The 13609-nt window shown below is 40.6% G+C and overlaps 2 protein-coding genes across 8 annotated transcripts in view; one reads left to right on the top strand and one right to left on the bottom strand.

Annotated features, from left to right (window-relative positions):
• LOC118405565 (supervillin-like) overlaps nucleotides 1–13609 on the bottom strand; it is an 83663-nt gene that overhangs the window by 65343 nt on the left and 4711 nt on the right. For 6 of the 7 annotated variants that reach the window (XM_035805108.1, XM_035805107.1, XM_035805104.1 and 3 more), the window contains exon 2: nucleotides 3511–7498. In XM_035805108.1, coding sequence (XP_035661001.1) covers nucleotides 3511–7183 — 3673 coding nt within the window. In that variant the 5' untranslated portion in view covers nucleotides 7184–7498. Of the gene's footprint in view, nucleotides 1–373; nucleotides 558–3510; nucleotides 7499–13609 lie in introns of those variants that run through there. The other variant, XM_035805111.1, reaches the window with a different exon arrangement.
• LOC118405566 (collagen alpha-1(X) chain-like) overlaps nucleotides 858–13609 on the top strand; it is a 32593-nt gene continuing 19841 nt past the window's right edge. The window contains exon 1 of the mRNA XM_035805113.1: nucleotides 858–942. Within this exon, the coding sequence (XP_035661006.1) occupies nucleotides 888–942 (55 nt within the window). The 5' untranslated portion in view covers nucleotides 858–887. The remainder of the gene's footprint in view (nucleotides 943–13609) is intronic.

A 13609-nucleotide genomic window follows, 5' to 3' on the forward strand; every position in this document is an offset into this window, starting at 1 on the left:
TGACCTGAGTGATAATAAATCCTGACAATCGGGCCGTTACGGGTCGCGCCCCTGACCTTGACTAGTTCGTGTACCGCCCGACCACCTGATCCTCCAGGAGTTTGTTGTTACAAACTAGAACAGATCGTGGGATGGCCTGCTCTTCTCATTCATGACCTAGGGAGCTTCGTAGACAGCTCTTTGACTTACGAAATCCTATTTCACAGCTAAACAATTGCGTTAACCTTGCCGCTTTTGTCCACCACCTCATTGAGGACTTGAACGACGTGACAGAACAAGCGTAACGACAAAACGTTACCTACACACCTGGTGGTCGGTGTTGTAACTTGTAAGCGAGTTACAATAGAACATACAACAGAATTAGTTGCCTTACCTGATATTCCAGGCATTATTACTTCATGGTACAAGTCTCAGATGTATAACTTTAAGACCACCAAACTACACACTTCACTAAAAGTATGAGAAAGGCGTCAGTAAATAGTGCGGAACACACGTTCTGCCCTGGTAAACTTTAAGCTTCCATTCTAATCGTCCCGAGTATGCAAATGAGATGCAAACAAGTTACAGGTCACGTTTGGGGGATGCCATTCTACACATGGGGGTGACTTCTGTAGCAAGTTTTGAGGGATAAAATTGTGCAAATGGACTTATGTTTCACAAAAGCTTATTTGAGGTTAAACACGTCTCCAACACAACTAAATACTATCTTCTCTCTGATATATTATTCATTAACCATGTTCACTGTTACCATATAGCACACAGGAATGGTCAGGAGAACACCTTTTGATGCTCTCCATCTGTAATGTCAACAGTTGGTTGAAACCTGACCCACAGGTATCCCTGATCCCCTAAGACAAACATCCCTTTGTGTCAGGTGTTCAGCCAGCATGACAGGGACTGAACCAACAATGAGAGTCCCCGTGTTTACTTCTGTAGGGAAAGGTATGTGGTGACTACATGCTCCAATGTCTTTGTGTATACAACACTTCCATATGAAATGGTTGTAATGATGATATGAAGATGATGGTGGTGAATAATTGGTGGTGCAACATTACAGTCACTCTAATGTTTCCTCTTACATGTTGATAACTTACATATTGCATTTCAAAGCAATGTGATAAAACATCAGAAGAAGAATAGAAATAAGTCATATGCCAGCGCCTTGGCAAAGAAATGTTGGCCACTATTGGAAAGACCTAAGTTAGCATACGTTACATCATTATCATCATTAGTCGTCCTCTGAGGTTACATTGCATTACAATGTCAGGAAACATAATGTCCTTGGCCACACCAAGGCTATAAATATGCACCTGTTATTGGCAAAGGAACTGAATTTGTTGGCAAAGTTATCTGTCAATTTGTAATACTCTGCATACCAGCATTCATTCTATTGTTTTATAACATTGATGTCTTAGCCTGCTCCATTTTATTTTCCTGGCTCTCTCAGAGTCTGACAATTCCATGTAAAAGTTACCAAAATTCAAAAAGAATAGGCCCCTTTGGCACACCAAGCCCTGCTAACATGATTCTTTCTCCTTCAATTTTTCTTTGGTGTTTGAGTTTTCATACGATCATGGAACGATAGTTAAATGTTAACAAATTAATATTTCACAATTGAAAACCTCAACACTAGATTAGGGCCTTGGCCCTGCAGTTACCTGAAATTTTCAGTTAGCCAAACGTTTGCCTCAGTAAAAGTATTTCAAACCCTGCTGAGTGCATCTTTTTCCTCAGAGTCCATTTTCAACACAGAGTTGGACAAGTTTTCAAAAATTCACTTGTCCTATTGTGCAAGTACATAAAAAAATTTACTTGCCCAAACCAACTTTTCCCTTGTCCTAAATTTAAAAATAAACATTTTTCTATGTACTTTCACTTTGGGCAATAGAATTCTTTTGTCATTGGTACTATTTTCCTGTGTTGACCAATGCTAGATTCCATGATTGCAAAAAGTAACAAGTATTATATCAAAATCTCACTCATAGAAAGAATCTTACTTGCCCGATCGGACAAGTAGGGTTGGACATGCACTTGCCCGAACTGCACTTTCACTTGCCCAGGACAATGGGGCTAGTGGGCTTGTCCAACCCTGTTACAGAGTAGAAATATGTAACGTTAGTTGACCTTTATCAGCGGGGTAACCTATATCCATTTTATTTTTAAACAGGGTAGTTGGAGACATTAAGTTAACGGACGGTGGTTTTAAACTGCTCACACACAAAAATATTTCAAAAAATTGCAGTTTGATGAAAGAATGGATAAAGGTTACACCAATATTTGAAAATATTGCAGTTTGATACAACAAATGATATATAGGTTGCCCCACGGACAAAGGTGAACTAGTGTTACACTGAAACATGAAATTCAATTTGAACTGTTTTGTAATATCTTGTTCATGTGTTATGTTTGGCAGGGATTCAAATTCTGTGAAAATCTAAGAATCATAAGATGTTGAATTTGTGTGCCCTTTAATGTTACATTACGTCTCAAAGTCTTACAAAGCAGATCATTCATTGCAAACATGAATTGTGAACTATACTTTAGGGTAACACAAGACCACAAACATGGTAAATTATCTGCTTTGTCACATCAGTCTTCAGTTTTAAAAGTACAATTATAGAAACATTTCATAGCTAAATGTATTTCTTCACATACTACAACTTCAGTCTGACTTTAAAAAAAAAATGATTGTATTTCACAGTATTTGACTTGTGTTGGGACCAGGTAACAGTTGAAATACACAATTAATAAACACAACGAAGCTGCCTCCAATCCTGCAATATACCTTTATCATCATTTCCCAGCCCTTTGTTGATGACATTACACATGCATAAACCTATTTTGTTATTGAATAGTCTGTAACTCTTCGACAAAAAAAGAAACTTGATGGATAAAGTACTCCACTGAGCACAATCATTCACTGCAGTCCTAGATATAATACCTTTTGGCATCGCATTAGACAGGCAAAGGCCAAACATAATTTTGACATTGTTGTAATAGCTAAAAGTGGATCTGAATAAAGTCAAAGTCAAACTGCAGACACAACAGACCATGCAGGAGTACCATTAATGGCTTTGCATCCGCATTTTTAGACACATTCTAAGTGACAATTTCAGTAGTTCAAACAATACCCGGTGCTACTCCTTTATATACATCAATCAATAAGATGAGATTTGTTGGAATATTTCCCAAAATCTTTGCTCTCAACCATTATATGTGACTGTTACTATGGAAGTGTGGCACTAAATTGTGCTTATTTTGATCTGTCTTGGAAAATAGTTATGACCTTTGATGTGTGTCAAATTGTTCAATTTCAAACAATGTTTAAAAAACACAGACATTGACTGACTAAATGACATGAACATTGATTTAAGCTATTCTAATAATAACATGCACATACTAATATGTCATACTTCAATGATTCATACACTTTGCAGATCATGCATATGGTGTCCTTAACAGTGCACATGCAATGGTATAAATCGGTGCCCATACAACACATCAAAGTACCTTGTACATCTTCCTCTGAAATGCCCCGCCACTGTGACACATCTTGACCACTCTCTTGGTCACAGCCAGCCAACAACCGTTCAGCAATCACATCCTCCCATGATGGCACAGTCAGCACATTGGAGTCAGGGGGGGACTCCCGGTATGACGGGTTGTACACCCAGTGTATGCCTCCCCTCAGTGCACCATCCTGTCCAGTCCTCTTGGGCCTTTTTACTCTTCTCCGAAGCCTTGGGCTGACAATTGGATGTTTCTTCAAGTCTACCTCTTCACTCGATGACTCACTACTATCTTTCTGCTCTGCCTTCAGAGCCAGAAGAGAAGAGCTCTTGCGCCGTAGTGTTGGTGAGCGCTGCTGTTTTGGTGATCTTGAGCCCTTTGGTGATCTAGTACCAGTTGGCGGTTTCAGCTCGGCTATTTTTTCATTGGACCCAGGTAAAGACTTCTTTCTATTTTTCTGAAATTTCTTTCTTTCTTCTGATGAGGACTCATAGGGTGTACTGTCAGTCTTTGACCTTTGACGAATGACGGCTCGACCTTCATAATCTGACAGGTTTGACTCATCTTCTGGTGATGCAACTGTCACTAAGACAGAGGCAGGTCTGCCTGCCGACACAGCTGAAGCAGTTCTACAAGATTGTCGAGGTGGAATGTCTGACAATGATGGTTTTAAACTGTGTTCACTCAGAGTTATTTTCCCTTGCCGGTCTTTCCTCATCTGTGGCTTCTTACCAGATACTCCAGCCAAGTTAGGAGGCAAATCTTTTACATCTACTCCTAAGATTCTAGCCGCTCGAGACTTGATGTCTTCATCACTGCTGGGTTTATCGTAGATGGGTGAGTCAGTCCATTCTTTAGGTGATGGTGCTTTTGGTAACGGTGGCTTACTAGCCGTAACACCTGTGTTACTGCGAGAGTCATCTACAGAGAAACTTTTCACTAACCTTTTGCGTCGTTTGGAGGTGTCTTTAACCTCACCACTTTTTTCAGCTTCTGATTTACATAGATAATCAATTGTATCTTGCTCTAATTTGGCATACATCTGTTCCACCCGGTTCACAGCTGAGCCAAGAGGCATGTGGTTTTCAACAGCTGCAGCTTTCATAGAAGAGGCATCGGGCATTGTCATTCGACGTTGGGGCTTCCCACTTTTCACATACTTTCTTGGTGTTCTGGCTCCTGCCTGTTTTATGACTGGCTGATCTGCAACCTTTTCCTCTTCCTCCTCTTTTGTTGGCTCCATTTTTCCCACAACAGGTGCGTACTCGCCATGTACAGGTGCATATTCTGCCTGGACAGGAGCATATGCAGCTTGAATGGGTGCATGCTCTGTTGGAGCTTGGGCTCGTGCCTTGGTTACCATCGGCTTTTGATCAGCAGCATCCAAGGATGGGCTTTTCTGGAGCAGCATCTTTTTGCGCAATGCTGGGCTACGTTTACTCAAGCCAGGTTTAACAGAAGCCAGTAAATCAGGACTTTCCTTCACCTGTTTGTCTGTTGTTGTCGTCCCCCTAGTATAAACAGGTGTGTTGGCACCATCACTCTCACTACCAGTTGTGACTGGTGCAGAGAATTCCCCAGCTGAGAGACTTCTCCTCATCCTTCTGACAGGCTGTTGTTTTGAAGGCCCAGGTGTGGCATCTGTTGGAGGGGTTTGGCAGGAAGGAGGTGTTTTGGAGGGAGAGATGTAGCCACTGTCACCAAGTTTTGGATTCCCTGAGGGGGAGTACTCCACTTTACGAATTTCTTTGACGTACCTACCAGACTTGTCGAAGTAGTGTTGCTCCTCCACCCAATCAAATCCCTTGGAATCTGGCACACTTTTCGGCCTCTCCTTCTTAACCACTGGATCAGCAAAAAAACTGCCAATGTCTCTTACCTGAGCTCTGAGCTTGACTGGTTCTGGCTGTTCTGTAGTCCTGACAACATAGAAGGCTCCCTGCCCTGGTGGACTGTGTGGTAGGTCACTAGCACCTGATGGAGCTTGAGGCACTTGTAAGGCACTAACAGGACTTAGGTTACCATTACCAGATTTTGCTTTTACAGGCTGAGGTTCTACATTAAGTTTACTTGGAGATGCCCCTGTAACTCTTTTTTCCCCGGAGGGATTAGATACGTGTGATTGGTTTGAAAGCTTTGAGCTAGGCTGGGATGTTGGTGTCACTTTTGTATAATTCTCTAAGTCATTACTGGTGGTTTCTGCTGTCAATGGACTTTCCGAGTCAGATATTTCTGGCTTAGGACTGACAGTTGGAGCAATTTTGACCATACAAAAGACTCTTTCTCCATGGTTATTGGTAAGGTCTTGCTCCCCTCCCAAGGCTCTGTCATCAAAGTATCCAACTTTGTCATCACTGCCTTTTGATTTTGAACCATATCTAACAAGATCTTCACTTGCCTGGGCTTCTGTATTTGCTGTTTCCTGCTTGGTAGGAGAAAGCCGAGAAGTTGGCTGAGTAGGGCTGTACAATTTAGCTCTCTTCTCTGCAGCAGCTGGTATTTGAAACTTTTCTATGGATTGGGAATCATTGCTATGTCTACCTGTGGTTGAATCAGAGGACTCTTGAGATAATGATCTTTCCCTTGCCATGTCCAATTTTCGTTTTATCTCTATTGGATGTCTGGAGGGAGAAATGGATTCTGTTCTTTCCTTGGATCTCTCTTGTTCCTTTTCTATGAAATACCTTGATGACAGATTGTTATAGTCTTCAACAGACATTTCCAATGACTTCATTCGAGGCCCACGGTGTGTTTCTCTTGATCTCCTCTTGACCAGTGGTGTTGGTGGTTGGACACTCACTTTTGGTCTTTCTAAACTTGAAGACTTACTGCGAGCATCCTCAGGAATGGGGCTGTGGGAGTGTCTGGAGCTGCGAGGACTGGCCTGAGGGCTAGGTGAGGCCAGTCCACCTGAGGACATACTAGCAGACTGTCTTCCATCGGTGGAAGGACTAGTTGACTGTACCCTTTCCCTTTCGGGACTTACAGAAAGCCTTTGCCTGGGAGGTGCTAACATATTACCAAGGTATCTACCATGTACTGCCCGATTCAGATGTGCCTCAGAACTACTGGCTGTGTCGTAGCCAGCTTCTGTAACTGGAGACCCTGACCGTGTTGAGCCAGGCGAACGAGAGCGAGAACGAGAATGCGGCCTTCCCTGTCTCCAATCCAGGTCCCCGCCTTCTCCACTTTCCTGACGGGCCTGCTCAAACTTGCGCTTTATTTCTATTGGATGTCGACTTTGGAGACTCGTGAATGATTTTACATCTGCACGAATAACATCAAGGCATTTGGACAGACTAGCATCACCGGCATTGAACTCCTTTTTCTTCTGATACGCATGTGCTAGCGGAGGGGCGTAACTTGTTTTCTTCCCATGCAGTCTTGATTTTGCAATTGGTACAGCGCCCTCCACCACAGCCCTTCTCCTGGAGCGAGGAGTATCTTTACCATTTGTAACAGCTGCTACATTCTCAACACTCTGTCCTAACTTTGCAGAAAGCTGGTCAACACCGTCAATTGGGATGATTTCCATCGATGCATGCTTTTGTACCTTATTATTATTGCCTTCATCTTCAGATTTATGTGCTAACTTCCCAAAAAAGTTTTTGATGGAAGTGGTTGGGGAGCGAAATATTCCAGACCCTTTCGAAGGCGACAAAGGCTTAGACATGTTGCAATTTTCTTCAATAACATAGCAAGATGGTGCTGTATTTGTGAATGTCACTGTTTTATCGTGGTAAGGTTTGTAACAATAAGATGTAAGAGCACTTCGGAGGTTTACATCAGTACCATATGCTGCACCTTCCTGCCAATCCTGACCATTGGTTTGCCCTACCAGGGTTCTCCTGATTGTATTCTCCCCAGTCCCATGATCTTCCTTGCTGTGCCTCTTGATGGAACTCCGTTCTTGGGGAGAGCTGATCTTGGCCGAGGGCTGATTGTGGCCAGACTTCCAGGCAGAGGTAGGAAGAAGGCTTGATATCCCCTACAGTAAAAACAAAACAACATTAATTTTGCTTTGTAGGTTTTCAGCCAGGCTGAAGTAGCAGCAGACAGCAGCAGAAGATAAATATTAATGATACCTAGAGTTCCAAAATGTCACACTTTTGTCAAATGATGTCAACCTTTTTGAGTGATGCATACAAGCGATCGCTGTTGTTGTTTATATCCGGGGTGTTCGGTGGTTGGTGCCTACCAGGACGTCAGTAGAATGGATTAAAAATTGATATTTAAATCAGCAGATCAAATTACCGGTTAATATGTAAATCAATCGTTTGCCAAACACCTGCTTTTTGCCTACCACTGCGTCACCGTGACATCATCGCGATTGCTCGTATAATTGTTTCTCACTGATTATGCAAATAATCTCCTAATTTGCATAATCATATAACTTTATTTTCTCTACCACTATATCTTAATAAGTATGGGAGTAAGGGCTCCAGACTAACTACGGATCACTATGCTCCCAACCCCCAAAACCTGGGTGCACCGGCAAAAATATGGGTGCATCGTGCACTATAAAAAGTGGGAAGCATCACTGGACAAGCAAAGCACTTAAGGTGGACTCTCACAGCACTTGGGGCACTGGTGCGGCACTGCGGGGTTCGCTCACTGCGGCACTGTTTTGTTATCTTTAATTAGATTTTTAATAATACAAATATTGTGTAATACATAAAAGTATGCCTAGACAAAAAAATACACAAATACACAAAAATTTGTTTTTATGTCTGAAATTTGTTGAATAATCTACGAACACTGCAGTTCCTGCACTGGTGCCCCAAGTGCGGTGAGAGTCTACCTTTAGCTTGGCTACACTGACTAATAGTACTCCTATTATTAGTATAAATCAATGTTCATGATCCTGGAGTACCATTTCCAATAGGTCGTAAAAGAACAAACATATAATGTAATCCAGCTGAGTTAAAGGCACCCAATGCAATTTTAGAGCATTTTAATAAAATGGAAATATTCTGGATAAGACAAGTCCAGAATACGAAATATCAAAACCAAATCTGCTTCTGAAGATACTGTACCATAATAACCTGGGAGGAGGGCCTAAAATCTGACCGCACAAATAATACATAAATTGTTGTGCAATAAAGTTATTATCATTAACGGGAGGTGCCCCAACATGGTACGCTTTTTCTTGCGTTCAAACTCATGCGCTCCATCGCTAGTTGCCTGAGAGTGGTCAAATTTTGATGACTGAAATTTTTACACATAGATTTGAACAACATACTTGAATAAGAAATGCATTCATGTGGTTCATGAACCTTTCGCGCTGCGTGTTACAAGCGGCAAACACTGTGAGACAATTTCGTGTATGTAACCTTCCAATTTTGTGCTACGCTGGACAGTGTGCCTAACTTGGTACGCTTTTTTACATTTTGCTCTCTTCAGAAGTAAGTGGTTAATTTAAGTACACAGAAAAAAATTAATAATATGATATTTTAGCTTTCTTTTGACAGTAAAATCGTGACTGTATGTACTTCTTGTCTCACATGAGGAAGGCTCTAACAAGAACAATCCAGCTGATGTTTTTACGGGCAATGGGCTGAATGCACTGATTGTGAATGCCCGACTAAAAAAACCATTACGAAAAAACGACACCGCCAACATCAACAAAACTCTGTCTGATTATATGAAAATATCATCTACATCTCTCTATCAAGTCTTATTTTCATAGACAGCACGAATCATTTGTTACAGTCAAATAAATCTTTGGAGCGTTCTCTAGTCTGCTACCTTCACGGCCACACTCCCTTGGGAGTACAATGGTGGCAATGTTTATGTCGCTTCCTTTTGGTTGCTTTTCTACTCAACAAACATTTGAAGACCCATATTCATAGTGTTTTATGGAGCTTTATTTATGTGTATCATGGCAGTTGTGTGACTGCTTGGAAGAGTTCGTGTAGTTAGCGACACGAGCCGCCAATACGCAGAGGCCGGTGACCGCAGTGATTCAGCACTGTCAACATTACTGTTAGAATTCTGTTTTTAAAAAAACATGAAGTAAACATGTTAAAGTATACTTGGAATGCAAATTAAAGCATGGACTTGGTTTATTTACCTTTGTAATCAGCATAGTCAGTGGCAACAAACACGGTGTACTTATTGATAATAAGATTGATGAAGCAAAAAATCCGTGCCATCTTACGACGGGAACCATCTTAGGGCGGCCCCCGTTACATACACAAACACTCCCCAAAACATAACCTTCAGATTGCATAGGATGCCACAAGAAAGGAAATAAAAAAACAATCAAGCCAAGAAGCAATTGCATGCCAGCTACAATACTGTAATACTATGCATGTACTTTCATGTCAACATGTAACTAAAGTACTTGACTATCAGCTCTGTTTGGGGGTGAGGCTATTAGGTCTGGTATAGGAGTTTTTTACATGACTAAAAAGCATTATAATGGCAGTATATAGTTCCGTTTCTGGTTACAATCACCATACTTAATGTCCAGTAAAGTCACTTTGGCTTTTTGTTCATTTGACTTTTTCGTTTTCGTTTGGACTAGAAATTTAACATCCCTGTTTATTATACACAGCTCGGGGACCCTCCCAATGGGACCCAGGAATGTGAGTGTAGCCATAACAAGAAAACTCAATCATTTGTCATATTCTGTTACCCAAACTAACCTTTGCTACACTAGATCACAGTACAGCACCAGAGAAAGCAAAACATGTCAGTTATTATCAAAGACGATGTGAAAGAATCCAGTAAACATCCTCATCTGTTTACGAACATTACAAGTGTACTGCTTCAAACTTCCATTCCAACAGATTGACCATAACAGAAGCGGTGTGGTACTTCACTAAGCAGTTTTGTATTACTACGAATATTGTTATAAACATTCTAGGTACTTAGGAGTTAGAATAATGCATGCATTTAAGAGAAATGAGTATGATAGAAAACATTACCAGGAGTCAGCTGTCAGGGCAGGATGGCCATGCACCCATGGCAGCAGGCATGTCTAAAAAGAGAACCCACATACCATGCTGACTGGACTGATAGCCCAAAAAGGCATTTCAAGCTGGACAGCTACAGCTGAGCTGTATCTTGTACCATTTGTCTTGCCCAATTAATTTAGTTCACTAAAAAAAATGCTACACGTAGCAGTAACTCTCATAATTCAACTGGGTGCCATAATACTATAGATGAAAAAAATACTAGACTAAGTACATGAATTTAAAGTGATTTAAAGAGATTTACCAATGCAGCGTCAATAATCCTGAGGTATATGCACAGATATTTATGTGCTTAAGACAATCTTGAGAAGGCCTCTATTACTGTGTTTTTGATGGAATAAGGGCATCCAGTGGAATTATAATAGTTGATATTATGTATACCTTAGCATAGATACAGCTTTAAGGTTCATGACATCTTATTGTCCCAACTCAATAATACAGAGACATTTGACACCTTAGTGAAGTTAGGCAGATAAAACAAAACTAAGTACAGTGGAACAAGTTACAATAGAAATGTACAATGGAGGATAAAACGGAAGCTTCTTAAGATAACATTGAAAGTAAATATTACAAGTTCGGCCAAAATTAATAACAATAAATAAATCATTCTCTGCCTGACAAAGGAACAGATCTTCGTAATTCAGAAGCACCATTCAGGGACCAGAGGATGCTGATTGAATGACTCAGAAGCATGGTCGAGATACATTGAAAAAAACTGCTATGACAGAGTATTCTAATTAAATATGTAAATGACCTCCAAATTTGCATAACTTTTATTTCATTTTGTTCATCTTTGTCAAAGCTACCCAGATACCAAAAATCATAAAAATCTGTTTTTCCTATCTTGAGTTATTCTCTTTGAAATGTTTTTACAAAAATGCCCTGCAATTCCAAACCTAGTTGCTAGGGGGCCAAAACTCGTATCACTTTTTCCCAAGCGAAAGAGCTATCTAATAACCCAAAATCGTGACCATAGCTTGTTCCTAACATCAGATATCGAAACCAGAAGTTCTGCTGCAGTACCAAGGGAAGCCACTAGGGGGCCCAAGATCTAATCATTTCCAGCTTTCGTCACACCCCACCAACACACCAAGTATGAAGCCAATCCATCCGCTTGAACCCCACTGTTATACTACTCGCCCTTCTCTTTTTACGATTTGTCCTCGAATCTCCGAGTTTGATAGCCCTGTGTGGCACATCTCTAGCCTGTTACTCACAGAGTCCACATGGGAACCAGTGAAACAAGCAGAGCCTCCAGAGGGGCGAGTAGAACAGAAAGAAACAAAATCCCGACTCCCGGGATTCGAACCCGGGCAGAACACAAATCCAACGTGCAAACTGCGACACCAAAAGCTCAGAGCTGTTATTGGTGTGGTCAGTTTTGCAGCGCTTGAACCCCACTGTTACACTAAGTAACCACATACAAAATTCATAATATCATCATTCATAGCCAGTCCTTTGCAGACTTGAGGGCTGATTTGGATTTTCAACACAGGGTCTGGTCTCTACTCTCTCTATGCCAGGAAAGGGTCCTTGGTCAGGAAAGGGAGAACGTTACTCGTTAGCCTATGTTGAAAATTGCGAACCAGTGCTAAATAAAAAAATAAACCCCACTGATCCAGAACTCGAACTGCGAAGGATTCTGGCTTAAATGCATCCAATTAGCTTCTTGAGTTATGATGTACAACTGCAAACAAACATCTTGTGATGATAAAGATAGAAACAAAACAGTGCCAGTATACATATAATCTTAAGGTACAACTTTAATACGAACCATGAGGAATAATATCTGTTGATGGTACACATTATGTACGTGTACACAATCACAGAGCAGTGAACACTAATGGAAATCTGTATTGGCGATAATGTAAAAATAGGCAAGTTCAGGGCGTCATAATCACATCCGTGAACATTCCAGGTCATAAGAACTCACCCCACACAGCAGCCTGCTATCTGAAGTGTCCAAAAGTCTGATTTTTAAAAATTTCGACCAGTGGAAGGTCCCGCAGCCCTCAAGTTTGCCGCCATCTTGGCATCACATGACCTCAAATTAGGGACTGACCACTTCAAATTAGGGGTCAGCGCTGGATAAAAAAATAAACCAAAACCCTGTTTTTTTTGCCCAATCTGAACGTCTGCACCCTACATTGTCTCACCAATATGACAAGTTTCTTACATTTTCCTGCTACAAGTAGAAAATAGGCTAAAAATAGTAAAATACTGTATGGACTCGTTTTGGGCCTTCTGCGGCTGCGTCAATTAGGATCATTGCAAAAATTTTTTGCAGAGTTTACTACACAACGCTTCATGTTGGTCTCAGTACTCACATTTTTGTCATACCAAAAACTCTATATTGTGTGAGTCACATTTTAATGAACTAAGCATGTGTGAGTCATAAACAAATCAAATACATACAAAAGTAGCCAGATAGAATACACAGGAGTGAATACTTGATAGACACATATAATTATAAGGAGAGATTCTAGACGCAAAGCAGACATTACATTACATTTCTGATCGCAAATGATGGGGATATTTGAGATAAAAACTGAAGAACACCCTCCCTCGAAAACAGATGGTACCTACTGACAGACAATCAGCAGCATCTTAATCTATCAAAATAAATTGAACCATACCAATTTTAAGAACATAACGTTACATTTTATAGGTAACAAAATAAATAAAAATTCAAATACATGTAACATAATATGTAGTTTATGGCAGGTGGAAGATTAGCAGTTAGCAATTAGCAAATAAGTCTCTAATTTGCATCATCAATGTGAAAGTGTCCCAATTCTTCTGGGTATATGTCATAAATGATTTGATTGCCATTATTGTCACCTGTGTAAGTTACATTTTGTAGTTAAAGTTGTACATAACCAAGCATAAATTATGTAGATATGAAAGTAATTTGCATAATCAGAATATTTCATGGAGGTATGAGGTCTCCGAACTCTTGTTCTGTTTTGTTTAGCTTCTGTGAACCATCCATTTTCACTGTATTTCTGGATTGTTGACCTATATTCAGTACATTTCTGTTTTGTTAACCTATGTTCAGTTTTATTTATGTTAGCCCCTAGTACAACATAACATCCCCCATGCCTTCATACAGTAAGACT

This window comes from Branchiostoma floridae, chromosome 18 (genome assembly GCF_000003815.2).
Source record: "Branchiostoma floridae strain S238N-H82 chromosome 18, Bfl_VNyyK, whole genome shotgun sequence".
NCBI classification, from domain to species: Eukaryota; Metazoa; Chordata; class Leptocardii; order Amphioxiformes; family Branchiostomatidae; genus Branchiostoma; species Branchiostoma floridae.